Source organism: Numida meleagris, chromosome 1 (genome assembly GCF_002078875.1).
Source record: "Numida meleagris isolate 19003 breed g44 Domestic line chromosome 1, NumMel1.0, whole genome shotgun sequence".
NCBI classification, from domain to species: Eukaryota; Metazoa; Chordata; class Aves; order Galliformes; family Numididae; genus Numida; species Numida meleagris.
The window spans coordinates 113,393,591-113,412,658 of NC_034409.1; the positions used below are offsets into that span (position 1 = coordinate 113,393,591).

The window sequence follows — 19,068 nt, forward strand, 5'->3', positions numbered from 1 at the left end:
CTGCCATTACTTTGCACCTTCCTAGCAAGCCAGAAGTGCAAGGCACTTACGAGACAAAACAGTGGATCAGGAACAAAATGAACATGCCCTATGTATTCCTGATCTTTTCACTCTTAAGCCTGGTATTTTCTCTGTGCTCATTACTAAAGGCACATCCCACGTCAGCCACAACTTTGCAGCTCAACATACAATCAGGATTGTTCTGTAATAGGAACGATGAGTGCCCAGAGGAAAAACTGTGCCAGAGCTGGAATTGTTAATAGTTTGTTAGGTTGAATCCTGGACCTTGGGGGGTTGCTGCCTTTCAGTGAGATCATCACAATAAGCATTTAGCTTCATTTCGACCCAGCTTTTGGCTGTGTTTGAAAGTCTCTAGTCAGTCCTGTCGTAATGACGTGCATGATCTGACATTGTAGTTCTCGCAACTGGTGTATCATTTACTGCCTGTCACTTCAGTTACATTTCTGCTTCAGCTTCTTGTAATCCAATGGCTAAATAATTTGCTCATAGTTTTCTTGATAGACCAATCAGTTACAAAAGCAGAGTTTGCTAGGGATTACAATTTAGAAGGTTATTAAAATATTTTAACATTGACTACATTTGGCATTTAATTACAGGGTTAAATTTCTGACACAGTTGCAAATGTCTCAGCTGCTGATTTATCTCAAGTTTAGATTTGTGCTCACACGCTTTCTGGAACTGAGTCAAACCTCGAGGTTTTTGAGCATGTTTACTTTTAGACTTATGAGTGAATTCCACCAATGAACAATCTCTGGATTTATTTTTTTTTAAAAAGGAAAAACACAAAATTAATCAGTCAGTGGAAATTCTTGTAAGATAATTAAAGATTTCAGCATGGGTACTGTGACAAAGATTGAATTTTGATAGCTGATGATCAGAATTCTGAATATATTTTCATGACAGTCGTGGAAAGATGGCATAAAGAAACTGGAACGATACGCAGTGAAAAATATTTGTAATCAGTGCAGCACTGAAGTAGTGAATCAAAATTTTTGAATTACGGGTTTCACTAGCTGGCAGTGCACAAGTGTTAACGGGCAGGCTGAAAGTGCAAAACATTGCATCCTGTTTTATCTGTAATTAGTTTTATTCTACCACTGAATAATTCTCCACTCATCTTGGGCTTTACAGTGGGGAACTGTAATTACGCACTGAAATCAGTTTGTCTTTCTAGGTTACACTTAGGTAGATTTGCTGTGTGGATGTTTTCGGAAGCATGCAGTGGCGCTTACACTGAATACTTTAGCACATTCTTCACTCTTGTAACTAAGGAGAAGTATTTAAGGAATTTGGTTAACAGTCTTTGTTCTTGCAAATATTTTTGCTTGGAGACACTGTTCTTGTGTTTGCGTATTCTGTGTTTTCAGTGTCACTTGTGAACTCATTTTAACTAGATTAAAAAAACCTAATTACGAAATTCTTTTTCTGCAATTTGGCACCAGAAGAAATAGAGCACAGTGTTGGGTTTCAGGACTCCTACACATAGCCCCAAATGCCCGAATTCCACCTGCAGTAGCTGCTACTCTCAGCTCTCACTTTTTATTTCAGCTTTAAAATTGCAGGAGTTTGAAAACTATATGTATACATATATTCTTTTCTGCAAACTGCATAAAAAGGAGGGCAGTGTTACCTTCTGAGGAATGTTTTCAAACTCTTGATGGTGTGAGTACAATAAAAATCCCTAGAAGTGGAAATGCAGCCTATATTTCTCAGTCACAAGAGTACAAACACTTTTAAACATGAACTATATTTAGATTTGTGTTCAAGAATAACTCAGTTTGTAAATCAGCTCTGTGAACTTTTAAGACACTACGACGTTAAGGATAATAATAGGAAATGGTAATCCTTAACAAATAAATGCTTGTGTACTGTGTTACTTTAGAAGAATGTAACTGTAGGAGAGTGTGAGATTCTATCATTCCAGCCTTCAAAGTTATTGTGGGCACGCCAGGTTAACTACTGCACCGTTTGTTGGGTTTTTTTTTAATGTATGGTTTCCTTTGATAATCACATCAAAGCACATTGACTTTCTTGCTTTGCTACTTTTAAAGATCTGATCTATAAGTGCAAACCACATCTGAACATTGTGAAGTCAATAAAATGTGATGTGTCTGCAAACATTTCTTGGAGTGATGCAGTGAAAGAAAATACTCAAGAACTTCTGTTAGGCTTTTTTTTAAAAATTTTATACGGGTTACATTAAATATATATTTTTAATGTATCAGCGAACAGCATCAGGTTACAGAGGAGATGATCTTGAAATCTGAGAACATCATTAATGTTTTTTTATCACCAGCCATATGTTGAGTTTTGCTGAAGTTCAGTATGCGACCTCCATGGCACACCTTGTCCTGCCTGTTTAAATATCTCCTCTGGCCTTCAGCTGGTTGGTCATTCAAGGTCATATTTTATACTTTTTCTATATTCTAGCCACAAGCTGGCCTAGCTGTAGACATTCTTACTCTTGCCTTTAAGGCCAAAGAAATATTTATATACATTACTTGGGTTTCAAAATAAGCTAGAAGGTACAGTTCACTCAAATTTTGGAGTCGGTTTCAGAATTTTAAATAGAAAAGAAGAGAAGAGTGACAAGCCATTAAATTCACAAAACATGAAGTGATGTGGTTTATTATAATTAAAGATTTGTAAATCACTGCATGTCCATGAATATGCAGCTCTTCAGTATGTGTTTGGGCTAGTCCCCATTCACGGTGTTTGCTCAGTGCTTGCTCCCAGGAAAAAAATACACCAATTACTGGTTCTCGAGGGGCCTCCAACACGTTCCTTTAAACGTGCTGAGGAAGAGAGAGGAGGAGTTTATCTTGGTGAAGGCCAGAGCTGCTCTTCCCGTGAAAAGAAGTCCACTAAAGTGGAGCTTGGTGGCAAACACTTCTTGCTTATGTTAAGATGGGCATGCATCATTAAATTCAAGATAGGATAGGTGGCTGAGGAAGAGGCAGGGTGAAGGGCTTTTCAGAAGTTTCTGCTTATTAGCGGGAAAAGCTTTCACAAAGTGGAATGACCCCTGTTTAGCAGTAGCTGATGTATAATTAAGCTGCCACCCAGATGCCTGAGGGGTTCATTTAATTACCATTGATTCACAGTCTCAAAGGAACTGAGAGTTCAGCCTAAAGCTGTGCATTAAAGGTATTGTGAAAGCATTGCTATATTTTCAGTTTGGCTAATAAATTGCTAGAAGAAAATTATCTTGTTATGACTCTTTGGAATGGATCTGATAAATATGCTTTTGCAGGATATAACACTGACCTTAGAATGGCTATATTTTATATGCTAGTAGGTTAAACATAATATTCCAAATATTTTCTTTTAGTAACTATCCATATGCTAATGTGGAAAACTGAAAAAATGTAATAAAGCCCTGTGTAAGACAGCATATTCTAAGTTAAATCTCTTGGTACAGTACTAGGGATAGCATTCTAGGCTTTCCATGCTCACTCTAGCACTGGGTATCTCGGGCACCAGGATGAAATTTTCAGAAGTGTTTACGGGATTTATCTGTAGAAGTTCCCACTGGTTTTTGGTGAAATTTCTACTCCCAGAATTCTTTTGGCAGTTCCAAAATCACAGCATACTATCAATGCAACATTATCAAGCAGCCCTGCATGTAGCTGAGGTATTTTTCAAGGGGCCAGTTTAATCTTTGGTAGTGTTCTAGTATTCTCAAGTGTGAATTTGTCACACGTGCCCTTAAGCTGCGTGAAGTTCTAAAAAAGAATTCCTGTATGAGGTTCTGCATTTAGCCTACCAGGACTCAATAAAAGGCATTTTTATTGCAGTGAGAGAAAAACTGGTCTTGTAGTTGGGTCAGTTTATTTCCCAGTTCTGTAACAAATTTTCAGGATGGTTTTGGGCAGTACACTTTGGGCCAAACCCCACTATCCTGAGGCACACTGAATTGTGCTGCACTTTGTGACTGCTCGTGGTATGGGTAGGACTAGCAGCATCTGGACTTTCATCTCCCCTTTGCTCAGCCCCTAGAAGTTCTTTGCAAAGATTTACAAAGGGTTTTCATATCGCAGCAGAAAGATCTACTGTCCCAGGTAGTCTCATTTTTCTGATTTCTTTTGTTTTGAGCATCTCATAACTCTTTGATTTGGTGTCCTCCAAAGTAGGAAATTGTTGTTGATATTATTATTCAGAAATTAAGAATATTTTTAAGAGCTGAGACAGGGATGTTCTATTTTGCTATGGACATCCAAATTTCAAAATACAGCTGACTTCAATTGGAATGGAAAACAAGATTTTAAATATCAGTAGCAGAAAAACTCTGTTTTGCATTGACTGATAGGTATTACATTTGTCTTAGTCCATAATATCATAAAAGTGTTTACAAATGTAAACACTCATCAGAATTAAAGATTTATAAATTCTACTAATAAATTTTGGAGCTGGTCTGGAATCTTTTTTACCATATTCTTCCCAGAGAAAAAGTAGCAGAGAAATTGAGCCCAGTTCCATTGTGATTTGTTTGTGTTTTCCTTGTGGAATTTGGTTCACTGAAGATTTCTTGACTTCTGTAAGAAGTGAGTGATGCATCTCATGAAAGCTGAGGATGAGTGCTATGTTTAGAGCACATACAGTGAACACAGTTGTCAAATAGTACCCTGTCTGTAGGAACATAAAACATGAAACACATAATTTTTACTTACACTGTAGTTTATGTGATATTTCCATTCAATCTAGTAGTATAATGGGTACTTTATGGCTAAAAAAAAATTCATTTTATAAACACTGCTAAGACCACAGCTGAATAAACAGTGCACCTGTAGGAGTCTTGGAGCCGATCTTGCACCCGACTTGCAGAGGATATAAAATGTTATCTGACCAGACATGTAACCCAAGCAAACTTTTGTATCTATATTTACCTTTTGGATACTGGTAGTACAACTGCTGTCTCTCTGCAATCTTTATTTTTTTTGTATTTTAACAGTGGATCTCCTGAATCTGTCTGCTGCATGTGATGCCTTGGACCAGCACAACCTCAAGCAAAATGACCAGCCAATGGATATCCTGCAGATCATTAACTGCTTGACCACTATTTATGATCGACTGGAACAGGAGCACAATAATCTAGTCAATGTTCCTCTCTGCGTGGACATGTGCCTCAACTGGCTGCTGAATGTCTATGACACGTACGTATGGGTGCTGTAAACACAGTGCTCTGAAAAGCTTTCCCAAGACCTCAAGGGGAGAGGAGAAAGGGCAATGAGATGGCTGCTGCATTATAAAATATGAATGGCTTGAAGCTGAAGAAATGGCAATTGGAGTGAAAGTTTAGGAAGCATAATGGCTTAATGGCTGCATTTAGCTCAATCGATTGAGCCTTTGATTGGGCTTGCAATACTAGATTTATTAATCTAAGCAATGAGTGAGCTCAAAAACAGAACAGACTGCCGTGTTCGGAGCAATTCTAGGACTGTATCTCCCCTGTTGGTCATGGCTTTGCATGGCTTTTTAAATTTTTTAGATAAAGGAATTCAGGAGAAGTATCAAGAAGCAACAGTATGAACAACATCATATAGACTCTTGCATGTGTCTATACTTCTGGGTGCTAAACATTTTCAGAGCTGTCAGTTTTCTCTAGCTTTCAATCTGTAATCCTTGCTCAAAGCTGGAAGAGCTTCGTCTGTAATCTTATGCATTTACAACCCGTAGCAGTCAGGAGATTTGAGAAATTCTTCATGTAAAATTTAATTTTAAAAAGTCTTCCTTTCAGTGTAAATACAACAGAGTAAATTTACCTTAATAAAATAAAAAATGTTCTATTCAGTGGGTTAGTGATGTTGTTCAGAATGCAGAGATAAATACCAACACACGTTCTGCAAGCTAATTTTAGAATAAGCCATGATTTTTGTATTTAGTGAATATAGTGAAACAAGATGTCAGTGGAAGACTTCATTTGTGTTTGTTTTTTTAAGGTTCTTATCAGCTGCCTTCAGCCGGACATGCTCATTACTGTGGCAAAATAAAATTCATGTGTAGAAATGGAAGGACATGAAACAGTTGCTGTATTCCTCTGCCATTTTGAACTGTAGTGAAGTTCCATAACACCATTCTTCCATCCATCCTTTATCACAGCCCTGAAACTTCAGTGATCACCTTCACACAAAAGAAGTACACAATCTCTTCCTGCACAATCACCTCTGATAAGGCAGTTGCTTACATCACCATCTGCAGCAACTGTAGAATCCTGTGAAGTGGATTACGCAGATTACATTATATTTTTGTGCAGTGTACCGGTAGTAGGGAGTGGGGCTATACTCATTTAACTGCTAAGCTTTATTTCTTTAATCTGCTTTGGGTTTTGCTGAACTCCGGTTCAGTTTTGAGTTATCATCTAATACAAATTACATATATATAAAGATATCCAGCTGGTGAAAAACAAAAAGGACACCCAGGGGATGTTAATCCAGATCTGCCACGCTGGTGGCAGAGAGGGAAATGAAAGTCATTTCCCAGGCTGCTCCTAAGATGGACCATCCAGTTTAGATTTGCTGTGTCCAGCCTAGCTTTCGTTATGTAGCGCTCTGCTGAAAGTACAGCATTAGAAATTATAATTGGCTGCCTCCAGGCAATTCCGTAGGTATGCTAGGGAATTGTATATTGCAGGACTCGATGAAACACAGTTGTTTTATGCGTGAGGAAAGCTCCTAGCTGTTTTGCTGAAATTCAAGTTTGAATTATGCTGGTAGAGAGATGACCTTGGGGTTACTTGTGTTTAGCTTTCATTGTAAACTTAATAGGAAGAGATCAACTGAAGTGCATAGTAGCACTGGAGACATTTAATTCAATATACTGAATTTTTACTCTTATAATTGAAAACTGTCATTTGTAAAGATACTAATCAGATTCACTGCCAATGACTGATCTAATTATGGACACAGCTCTGCAAATCCAGCACGTTTCAGATTTGTTTTAATTGATCAGTCACTCATGCTCATTTGCAGTAGCATGCTAAATTACTGGTTTGACTTGGGAGGGGAGTAGAGTGAACTGAACAACTCACGGTTCGTGCAGGTTCCAATTTAATATGCCTTGCAGGGAAATAATCATTCTACATTCTTCTCCTATATAATTTGCATGAGCCTGGTGTTCATCAGCAGGAATTTCTGAGGGCATAGATGATAATTAATTTGGAAAAGGTTTGAGGGAGAGGAGTAAAAGGAGCAGAGTGAGGAAAGCGCAGGTAAACAGCAAATGCTTATTCATGGTGAAATGCACAAGATACTTAAAAAAAGGCTACCGATTCTGAGTTCTGCTTTGTTCACCATCTTCTGACTGTACTTCTATAGGTGTTGCAGGGAACAAGCATAGGTAAATGAGCACTGTTGACTCTTGCAGTGCTTTGGTAGGATTGAAAAGAAGGCATGCATTCTGGCTAAATAGTACAGCCTAGTGCATGGGTATGGCATGCCTGTACATGACTAAATGTATTTTCAGTGGTGTTCTTATTGGCACTTCAAAATTGTTGAGAAATCTGTGTTTCCAAAAGTTGAGTCTGGATGTTAGCTTACTGTGTTGTGTATGTCTCATTTGCAATAGGCATTATGTATTTGTAATGTTATGTGAAATATAAGTCTTAGGGGAAGCCAGGGGAAAGGAGCTCAGAAATCACTGTTACGTTACTGACTCAAGTGTACAACCTGCCTCCATTCTCCTTATTTTTAGGCAAGCTTAGTAAACCACCTGAACATCTTACTTAGTGCCTCTGTCAATATCTGTCATTATTTCTGCATGAGACTGTTTGTGGTTGAACTGGTAAAAGTGCACAGTTTGGTTTAGCTATGCCCATGGAACCACCTGTATATTTTACATTCAGTTTCCTGCATATGTGATAGCAGGCCAGTGTATGCCATGCAGAATGGTTCTTTGTGTGACTTCATTTAACAAGACTGCAGTACTATGTTAAACTTTGTAATAGCCAACAGGTTGTTACATGAATGGATTATGTTATCAGCCAATATTTCTTTTCTTTTAGGGGTCGAACCGGAAGGATCCGTGTTTTATCTTTCAAAACTGGTGTTGTATCCCTTTGTAAAGCACACCTGGAAGATAAGTATAGATGTAAGTCAATATAATTCTTTATATTTTTCAGTTTATATTATGTTTTATTTCTCCTACTTGTTCACCGTAGTTTTAGGTAGTTCAGCACAGTGGTCTCCAAACTTTCTTGATCACTGAGCATGCACTGAGCATATGTATTTATAAACTATCTGTACAAGTGTACTACTATACTATGTACATTACAAAGCATGCACAAAAACAGAAATTAAAAAAAGATGAGATAAAGATGAAATACACACAAGTTTTATCTAATTTATTAACAGTACAAAAATGTTTTCTTTCAATACCCGAAAGGATTTGCACACCCGCTGGTGTACATACATTTCACTTTGGGGACCACTAGTTTAGCACACATTCATACACAGAAATGCACGTCCACACAGTTGGAAAAATGCAAACACTGAAATTTAATGCTTTTGCCTAAAAGGGTGCTAGAATTCTTTTGCCATACCACAGCAGAGAGAAAAAATGTGTAAACAGTGAGATGAAAAAGCCAGTAAAAAGGGAGTATTGATCCACAGGACATCTTGTATTACAGTGTTTTGAAATATGTTATCTTTTCAAAATATTTTCCACAGTGTGATCAGAGTCTTATTAAATATCTTATATTTAAATATAGTTGTTACTTTTAAGTAAATATTAAAGGCATGGTGGAATTTTGCATATTTTAATGGGTCAAATCCTGTACTACTCGAAAAAATTCCACTTGAAGTTTTAGTTTCAACTGACTAATGAATCAGCTTATTAGTGAGGCAGGGATCCAGAAAAGATCTACTGATAAGGGCATTTCTCAAGAGTAACTTACTGGTTAAATTATACGATAACACTTGTATGAGCTTTGAAAAAGCCCTCTCCTTCAGATTTTGTTCCACAGCAGTTCTTCATCAATGATTATTATTTTATTATTCTACTTATGAAGGTTGAAGAAAACTAAAGTAAAAACAAACTGTCCTAAAACAATCTGTTGTACAAATTATGTATATGTATGTGTAACTGGATCAGATTATAGGGCAATCACTGTGGATGTCACAGTTCAGATCTTTACATGTGTTGTGAAAATGTATTCAGAGAATCTTTAAAGAAAAATAATACAGGTATTTTTTAAAATGATGTTCCGTTGAGAATTATCAGTTATAAAGAAAAACTTTTATTCATATGTTGTAGTCTCCTGTAGTGTGTAGACATGGTAATGCATAACTCCCTTTTGATGTTGCAGAGCACAGTGTTTTATTGATGAGGGAAATTCAAAGCTGAATAGCTTGTGGGAGAGGAAGGAATAATCTCTGCCAGGTTGTGGTCTGGCTTCACCATTCGTGCCGAAGACATAGTGTAGTTGCTGTTAGTATTGCTGCATTTATATGATGAGTTGCACCCCTTAAAGATTTTTCAGCGTTTGTGTAGCAGAGAATTGGTGGTTCTCAAAGAGCAGAATTCTTTAGACTTGCAGAGGTTATGAAGAAGAGTCTTTCCCCATGTTAATTATGTGTCATATAACTAGTCTTGGTAAAAGTGAAACTTGTAATTGAAAAGTAATCCTTTCTCTATCCCTTCCTTTATTCTTTTGAAAGAAAATGGATGTCAGTGCTACTCTGGGAAAGTTATCTTGAACAGTGCTGAATCACCTTTGTGATTGTATCCCTCTTGTCAGGTGATATATTAAGGCTACAAAAAAGGATTTCTTTTTTTCTAGTGATTCCTTCCTTCCTTCCTTCCTTCCTTCCTTGCTCTTTTCATTCTTTTTCTTCTTTCTTTCTTTGAAAAATAAGCATAACTTATTCAGGTCATGTATTATCATCTGAGATATGACCGAATAAATATTTCAGCTAATGCTAACCTGATTTTTCTTGTTACAAACTCTAAAACATCCTCATTGTATACATAGTATAACTAATTCCCACTAAATTAAATTTGGCTTATGAAAGGATAATTCTGTCCTGTAAAGATCATTTCCTAGCATGATGCAGTAATAGCACATGACTTAAAGTGACATTTCACATCAAAAATGAAAACTTGATATGATACTAATGTTCCCAGTGCACTCCAGGTTCTGTCGTACTGTGATGTTTTTCTTTCATTTTAGAAATACACCTGTATTAGAAGATTATATTATACTAAAGTTAGGAGTTCTTGCATTTCAGATCATCTCATCTGAAAGATAATTGGATTCTGAGTTGTACATTTATTGCTAAGAGCTGATTATTTCTAGAACTTTTACATTGATCTGAATCAAAGATCCTGATGTTTATTTGACTCTATTACAGAATCACAGCTGCTGTTGTTGGTAATGACACAGGCACTGTGATAGAATGGCTTTTTTTCATGGGTACAAGGGAATATTGCCTCTAAAATTTAACACTTATTAGTGTTGAAATTAGAAGCAGTGTTTGTGGGAAGAAAAGCAGCCAAACTACCAATACATTTGTGTTTGTGTCCATCAAGGCCATTTACCCCTATGAAATGCTGCACATTTCATCCCTATTTTCTGTGTCCCCATTGTGGTGTTTCAGCCTCGGTGTCCTTTCTGTTTCTCCAGACCTGTTCAAACAGGTGGCGAGCTCCACTGGCTTCTGCGACCAGCGCCGGCTGGGGCTGCTGCTGCACGACTCCATCCAGATCCCGCGGCAGCTGGGGGAGGTCGCTTCATTTGGGGGCAGCAACATCGAACCGAGTGTCAGAAGCTGCTTCCAGTTTGTAAGTTCGTCTTTGCTCTCCATTAATGTTCTGTTAGATATCTCCTTTCCAGCTAGCCTTCCCATATTGAAGAGGACTGAAAATCTGGAGGAATAGGATACTGAGGATTTGCTTAATGGTATTCACTGGTTTATTTCTTTGACAAGTTGGCTATGAATTACACCGCTTCTTTGTAGGCACTGTCTTTGCTAGAAATGTGGCAGTGATGGAAGAAGCCTGAGTTAGCACGGGACTATAGAGTGGTTTGGGTTGGAACAGACCTTAAAGATCATCCACTTCCAACCCCCTGCAATGGCCTGTACACCTCCCACTAGAGCAGGTTGCTCAAAGCCCCATCCAGCCTGGTTCTTAAAGCTTCTGTTGCTATCTGGAGAGCAGGTAATCGTCATCAGGGCCTGCATTGTAACCAAATCCTACAGGCAGTGGAAGTCTTTGCTGTGGCAGTTCCTGCCTTTACAATTTTCTTCTGCCAGCAGTAGGTCGCCATTTATTTATTTCACCATATAGATGAACAGCATTGTTTAAACTAATTTTTGTGCATATACATGCCAATGGCAGCTGTGTGCTCAGCAGAGGGATGTGAAAACATGACTGACTGAAGTGCTTTCTAGGACTGAGGAGTGCTTTATGAGCTTTTTTTCATTGTTTGAATGGGTAGCACCGTTTTTCGTACTGACAGAATTCTGAAAGAATTTCTTCCTTATCTGTTGAGGAATACATAGCCAACTGCAGGCTCTTTTTCACACTTGTAAATTATTTAATCTGAGGAGGAAGAGAGTTAAGGGAATTATTCATCTTTCTGCTAACTAACAGGAAAATGCAAAAGAGTAAGACAGCTACTTAATGAAATGGTAGTAGATGGGAGTTAATGTATGGTCTTTGATAACTCTAAATGCATCTTCTACATTACAGTAGAGGAAACGCCTTTGTTCAATCCCCTAACTGTCCCTTGGGGATTTTTTTCGGTTGGATGGGGGCAGGGGAAGTTGTTTGCTTGTTTCTTTGCCTACTGCTTAAGTTTCATTAGGTAGTAGTTCAGTTGCGTAACAAGCAATAAACAGCAATTTTTTTTCCAATGAATATTAATAGTTGATAATAATCTTCATACACAGAGTGACTGTAGAAACAATCTAATTCTAAAATGAACAGGAACTTCAAGTTGTGATGGGATGTTCACTTTTTTTTTTCCAAACTTCTTTTGTCTGATTCTATAGGATTCATATTTTTTCATTTCCATAATTTGTGTCTTGACCTTAAAAAATTCAAGTCCATATTTGATGCCATTTCCAAATTAATACATCTTAGGGCTGTATTCTAGGTGGATAACCCAAGCTGATACACTATGCATAGTAACTTTGATAGATAGGTTAAACCCTGCAATGGCTTTCAAGGCTCCTGAAGAGTTCTGCATGAGGCTTTCAGATGCAAAATGGTGCTGCAGCAAATCCACGATGAGAGTCTGTATGCCAAAAGCTGTTTTGAGCAAGTGACCTTCGTAGGAAATTAGGAACTACCAGATCCTATTGTTTTCCCAAGAGAATAGCAACCACACTTAAAAAATGGTGTTTAAAAACCGATAAAGAAAGTGACTTTGGAATCTAACAAAAACAATGTATTTTTCTGTAAAAGGGATAACAATCTGTGTGTTTATATTAGGAAGAAAACAATAAAATTTGTGTTGTTGAGACACACAAAAGCAGTGGTTTATAAAACAGGAGGAGGACTTGAAGTAAATGATTATTTGAATAAAATGGAATAGCAAAATTGTCTTTATTACAACTGAGGAGAAGTCAACTGGCTCAGTGGAGCATCACATCCGGTTGCCAGCATTTCTAGAAGTTTAGCTGAACTTCCACATGGTCATAAATCAGAATGCTGGAAAATCTGAGGTTTTCTCTTCTTTCCTCCACTAAAAACAAGTTATTTTTTCTTATTTTATTAAAAGAAATTGTATCCTCTCTTCCTCCTGCAGGTGAAGCCTCAGTTTTAACTTGCAGAGTAGGAGGGTGAGTTCTGACCTGGTTTGCAGCAGCAAAGGCAGTCTTCTAAGAAGGTTTGAGAGGGGAAAAGAGGGAAAATAGGAGACAGGTAGAGTCCGAAGGAGAGGAGCATAGGGAGGGAGAAGGGACCACGGAGTGGAAAAGTACGGCCCAGGTTGAAGGGCCACCTGACAGGAGCAATGGTAAGAATAGCAGCATGGATAATAGTAATGAAGGAGACTAAAAGATAGATTAGGATGAGACATGAAAAAAAGCAGCCAGGAGTAGAAATGCGGAGAGGTAAGACATTTCCAGGAGGAGGGGAGAGGACAGCAGAGAAATGCTTTCTGCGTAGGAGATGCTGTGCGGCGACAGTGCCTTAGGAAGGGAACTCCTGAGAGGAACAGTGTGGGGGCTGGGTGGCCGAGGAGGACTGCGCAGGGCTCCCTGTGGGGCGGTCATCTCAGCCCACTGGGACATGGCCTGCCACCTCTCCCAGCTGTTCCCTTTTTCTGTCTTCTGATACATGCTCAGCTTCCTGTGGTGGGAGGGGAGAATGAACACAAAGAAGGTGCAGGCATAGGTTTTCAGGGCTTTCCCCTTCTGGGTTTCCTGATCCTGGGCTGGTTTCAGCTGTGCTTCCCTGTGGTGCTTTTGGCAGGCACTTCATGCGTGACCTCACACAGCCATCTTCACCCCCTTCCTTCACTTGAGTGAGATAATTCAGGTTTTAAAAGTAGGTTTATGTTACTGTATATGAACTGTTTTAAATCTTTCTCTGCTCACCCACGGAGAGGAATGTCATCTTCTTAGATTTTTACTCTTATTTTGTTGTGCTGGTGTTGATAAGCCAGCAATAAATTGCAGTCGCATCAGAGTCTGTGGCAGAAATGCGCTTCAGAAATCTCTCTGCCAGGCCCCTTGGGTTGGGTGCCCTGGCAACAGCTTCTTCTGGCATAGACAGCAGCAGTGGAAAAGGGGATGTCTCAGGAAAAGGGGCTGTTTTCTCTTCAGCCAGAGCTGGGGAGATCTCCTCAGGTCAGGGTCTGTAGTGCGAGTCCTTGGGAGCACTTGGGGAGGGCAGGGCTGTTACTGTGGTTCAGAGATGGGGTGCAATGTATGTTGTGTGATTTTGAAGAAAGTGTTTTTGGTGAGAGTGTGAGTTTGGTGTAAGGACTATTTGAAGAGTATGTACTGCCTGGGCTCAGATTGTGTACAAGTAGTCCATAGATCCATGACAAAATTGAGGGAGTTCAGTGTTACTATGGGGTGAAAGCACTTGCCTTCCAGATTGGTGATGGGTACATTTTTTAAGTAAGTAGGATAGTGAATTTTTATTGGTTAAGAGACCAATAAAAGCATTGTGTTTTAATCACAATGCAAAACTATTAAATGCCCCCTTGCATAACAGAGATAGGACCTAGGTATTCACATCACCACCTTGTATGCTTTACTGAGACACTGGGACATAGAAGAAATGTGAGGTGAAAACAGAGACAGATGAAAGTGTCTCTTGCTCGACATTTGGTTCTTGGCTATAATCTATTACAAGTATATTTTTTTCCAAGGATGTACTCAAAATAGGGTTCTTTATATGAAAAACTGGTAGAGGTGAAGCTAAGGAGCAGTAAATATCTGTATTTCAGACCTTGTTTCTTTTCACTTTGACAGATGAAAGTATTTTAATACTCTGTTGTGTAGTCTTAGTTTCTAGGTTTGCTTTCAATCAGTGAAGATCAGCAGTAGACAGCAGGGTTTTTACAATCACTTAACTGAACATCCAAATACAGTGTATTTACTCAGACAAATGAAAGTCAAAATACAGGCCTGTTACCCCTTTTAGAAGGACTTTGGGAAGTCCAGACCCTGGCCAGGACCCTGCCAATGGGTTTAGCAGTATGTGCACTGATTTGAATTAGTTGGACAGTTGTTTTATGAGGGCTGGATTTTTAATTGTTCCTCTTTCCATTTATTTTTTTAATATATAGGAAGTATCCATAACGCGTAGAAATAACTATGTATAGTTGTGTGGAGGTCTGTATGGAAATAATGGAGAGATGCAGTGTAACTGTTGAGGGACTCAAATCTCATGAGATTCAGACAGCCCTAGTTTCTATTTGTAGGATGTTTCTTCTGCTTTTGGCTCAGGAGAACTGGCCCACGGGGAACTAGCAAATCTCCTTCCTCAAGCTGCTATGCTGTATCACAGAACAGCAGCTCTGGTTTTATTTCAGTAGGATTTTGTGAACCCATGTTTGACTTTGGGAGGCACTCTTGAAGAGTCCTACAAGTGAACTGATTCAAAGAGCTATTTTAAAGTGATTTAGTTTATGGGAGGCGAGGAGTAAGAAGATGATGTTTTTTAAGTGTGTAAGATACAAATCTGTATGCTAAGGCACTTCTGCATTCTTAGTTTTTTGTTCTATTAGTCTTAGCTGCAACACTAAAAACATTGAGTGGAGTGGAGTAAGTATAATGTAAGGGATAAAATAAATGATCTTAAGCATTCGCTCCAAGAGTCAGGCAGATTTAAGCAGTTTGCATCACCCTGTGTTACCTTTGTAATAATCCTCCCTTTGTTGCCTATGAACCAGTGCTAGTCTCAGAAACTATGGGCTCTTGACTTGTGTTTTCTTGCCAGCTAGCAATGGGGAGAGCACAGACATATTGGGGAAGAACTGTTTAAAAGTGGAAGATGAGGTTCAACAGGGTTTCATCTAACTCTAAACCCTGTGAGACAGGGCTTCTATTTATGGCTTGCTCTGCATTTTTAAGCTTTAACAAGTCACAGGAATCCCATTCCTCAGTTTGAGTTTGTCCAAAGTAGTACTTATATTAATGTAAAGCTTTCTATTCTATATGGAAAACACTGTTAAATTAATAACATTAAATTATTTCCAGTTAGTTCCTTGCCCTGCAGCTAAGCAGAATGTAATTCCTCAAAAATGTTACCAGAAATGGATGCTATGTTGTCTGACTGTCTGAAAACATACTGCATTTTTCATGTAACATCATGACTGTATTTTGGAGCGTATTTCACATTGTGCATAGATGAAGTTCATACAGTACAGAGTAATTTTAAAAATACTAGCTGGAATATGAGAAGGAAATAAAAAACCTAGAAACATCCGACTCCTAAGCATTACATAAAGATGCCAACACCTCCCATTCCCCCTTTGTTTCTGCAGAATAAATACGGAAAAACAGATCTGTGAAATATGATGAATTTGAATGTACCCGATAACAAATTGTTACTTGTAAGCTGGAAAGGGCTTTATGAATTTTACTTTATGATTCATTCTGTTATTACCATAAAAATTGGGAGTTCCACAGAAATGTGTTCAAGAGAAGAACCATTAATATTCTTTACAGCTCGCTCTTGTTGGTTCAGATACGTACTGCATGAATTCAGACTTTCCCTTATGTAAAATTGTCAGCTGCCGCCTTTACTGGATTTAGAGATTATTAAAAAAATTGTAATAGCAGCTCAGGGAACAGCTGAGAACTGCCTGTCCTCTACCATCTGACCCTGACCAGCTTTTCTCCACGTGTCTTTAAATCTTCATGTAGTATAATTCGGAACCAGTTCTGATACATTTTAATGCTCCTAATCTCTCTGAGCACAAGTTTTGTGCAGACGGGGTGCGGAGCCCTGGGTAGGCAACCATTGGGACCGCTGGCAGTTGACAGTGACTGCAAAATTAAAATAGATCTTTGGGAGTTACAGAAAGTCTATCATCACTGCAGCATTTTTCCTTGCAAATTTAAGGCAACTACAAGTGTAGAGTAGTGCTTTGAGCTGCTCATTTTTATTCTGTCTGCAGCTCGCACTGCAGCATTTCAATACACTTCATGTTTTCCTATTAGAAATGGAATATTAAAGAGATACTCGTAAAATATTAGAGATTTAGAGGACCTTTGCGTTTTAAGCTTAGCTTGCCAGGCGGAGAAAAGGTTTGCCAGTGTAGTTCTGGTGGATGCTGGCATACTGAATGAGCTGCAGAAAATGACTCCCCAGCCCCTTTGTTGTCGTAGCTGCCAAGTGGAAATGGGCATATAAATTATTGTATTTCATAAATACCTCTCTGTCTTAAGGGAGTTCTAGAACTAACTTTATTTTCTTGAATTCATTGATGACCTTCAGTGGAAGGTGGTATTCACTCCTCTGAACAAATTCTCTTGCCAGCATTGCCTGGATTTCACTGTACTGTTTTGTTTTTCTCTCTGTTTTTGATGCTGGGTTTTTTTGGTGGGAGAACACTGGGGGACTTTATCTGAATAACTGGAGATACGTAGGCACGCCAGTAAGAAAACCCTAACAATATATATGTATATATTTCTAATTAAAATATTGCAGCAGCATTTTAAGTCAATATTAATACAGTACATTATTCAGGAGACATTCTGCGTTTTTTCATTTCTTTCTTGTGGTTGGGAGTTTGGTCCTGGAGACTTTGCATTATTCTCACTCTGCAAGTATTGATCAGTTAATTTATTTGCAAAGATTATAAACAGTGTTATCTTAAAAAAAAAAAAAATTGATTTTCCCTATAGCTCCCCTATAGCTCTCTTCCGTTTAGATCTGCAGTGTAAAATTTTCCCAAACTTTGTTGTTAGCACTGTTGTTTAGTTGAATAAAAGTGAAGGTTTCAGGTAGGTCATACTAAACTCATATTTCATGAGAAATCAGAAAAGTAACTGAGCAAGCATTAAGAAGAAAGCAGCACTCAATCCCCCATCCATTGTCATCCATGCTCATGATACATTAATGCTTACTGTTTATTGAAGTGCTTCAAATAGATTTGGAATCACAGATGGAGTCTTTGCCTTGTAAAACTTTAAATCTAAAAGATTGGCTTGCAGAGGACAGTGTTTAAATGCACAGAGGATAAAAAAAAAAGAAGGAAACCAGAGGATTAAAACATATTTAGTTTATAAATACACAGTTTCTGTTGGAAGGAAAGAAGGACATGTATCAAAGAATTTGAGATAACACATTAAAGTGGTTTGCAGAAATGGAGCAGGATGGTGTCCTTCTTCATCACGTTTGCTGTTCTCTGTGCAGGCTCCTTCTCCTCCCTCATGTCTTCCTATCAGAGGGAGCCCTTTGCTATTTCCACCTGATCCGTCATCTCTTTCAGGGTTGGAACCTGGCTCCAAATTCTCAGATAACCAGTTCTGTGCTTGTTTTATTCAGTCCTACGCAGTGGAGAGAATTTCCCCATAGAAATTCACACTCATTTCACTGTTTTCTTTTAAATCCCTTCTGAAGCTGTTTGTCCTTATTCCTCAATATTGTCTGCAGTGGCTTGTCTGCCAGCGTGGTGTGACCTCTGCCTGTGCTGATCACTGTTGTCCCATTGCTTTGTGTCTCTTGTCTGTTTACTCTTCCTTGTTCCATGCTCTACGTGTTGAGAAGCAGGAACTATGCATGGTCTTGGTGTTTGCACAGTGCCAGGTGTGATGGAAATCTGGTTTGTTCTTCAGAGTTACTGTCTAACTCATACATGAAGTAATTGCCCTATTTTAGGATATGATGGGAAGAAAACAGAGAAATAGCACTGCCACAAAGTTCGAATGGATTCTTTTGCTCTTGGTAAAGAGACAAAAGCAGGAGGTATAGAATCATAGAATCATAGAATGAGCTAGGTTGGAAAAGACCTACCAGATCACCTAGTCCAACCATCCACCTACCACCACCAACCCCACTAAACTATGTCTCCCAGCGCTATATCTAAATGTTTCTTGAACACCTCCAGGGATGGTGATTCAACCACCTCCCTGGGCAGCCCATTCCAGCGCCTGACCACTCTTTCAGAAAAGTAGTGTTTCCTAATGTCCAGCCTAAATCTCCCCTGGCACAACTTGAGGCCATTCCCCCTCGTCCTGTCACTAGTTACAAGAGAGAAGAGGCTGACCCCCAGCTCAGTACAACCTCCCTTCAGGTAGTTATAGAGAGCGATAAGGTCTCCCCTGAGCCTCCTCTTCTCCAGACTGAACAATCCCAGCTCCCTCAGCCTCTCCTCATAAGGCCTGTGCTCCAGACCCCTCACCAGCTTCGTCGCCCTCCTCTGAACACGCTCCAGGGCCTCAATGTCTTTTTTGCAGTAAGGGGCCCAAAACTGGACACAGTACTCGAGGTGGGGCCTCACTAGGGCTGAGTACAGAGGGAGAATGACTTCCCTACTCCTACTGGCAACACTATTTCTGATACAAGCCAGGATGCCATTGGCCTTCTTGGCCACCTGGGCACACTGCTGGCTCATGTTCAGCCGAGCGTCGACTAATACCC

General features: G+C 39.0%; 1 protein-coding gene across 19 annotated transcripts in view; it reads left to right on the forward strand.

The window, feature by feature from the left end:
• Positions 1-19,068, forward strand: part of DMD (dystrophin) — a 1,007,484-nt gene that overhangs the window by 942,877 nt on the left and 45,539 nt on the right. For all 19 annotated transcript variants that reach the window (XM_021408144.1, XM_021408061.1, XM_021408111.1 and 16 more), the window contains 3 exons: positions 4,973-5,174; positions 8,021-8,106; positions 10,640-10,797. In XM_021408144.1, the coding sequence (XP_021263819.1) occupies positions 4,973-5,174; positions 8,021-8,106; positions 10,640-10,797 (446 nt within the window). The remainder of the gene's footprint in view (positions 1-4,972; positions 5,175-8,020; positions 8,107-10,639; positions 10,798-19,068) is intronic.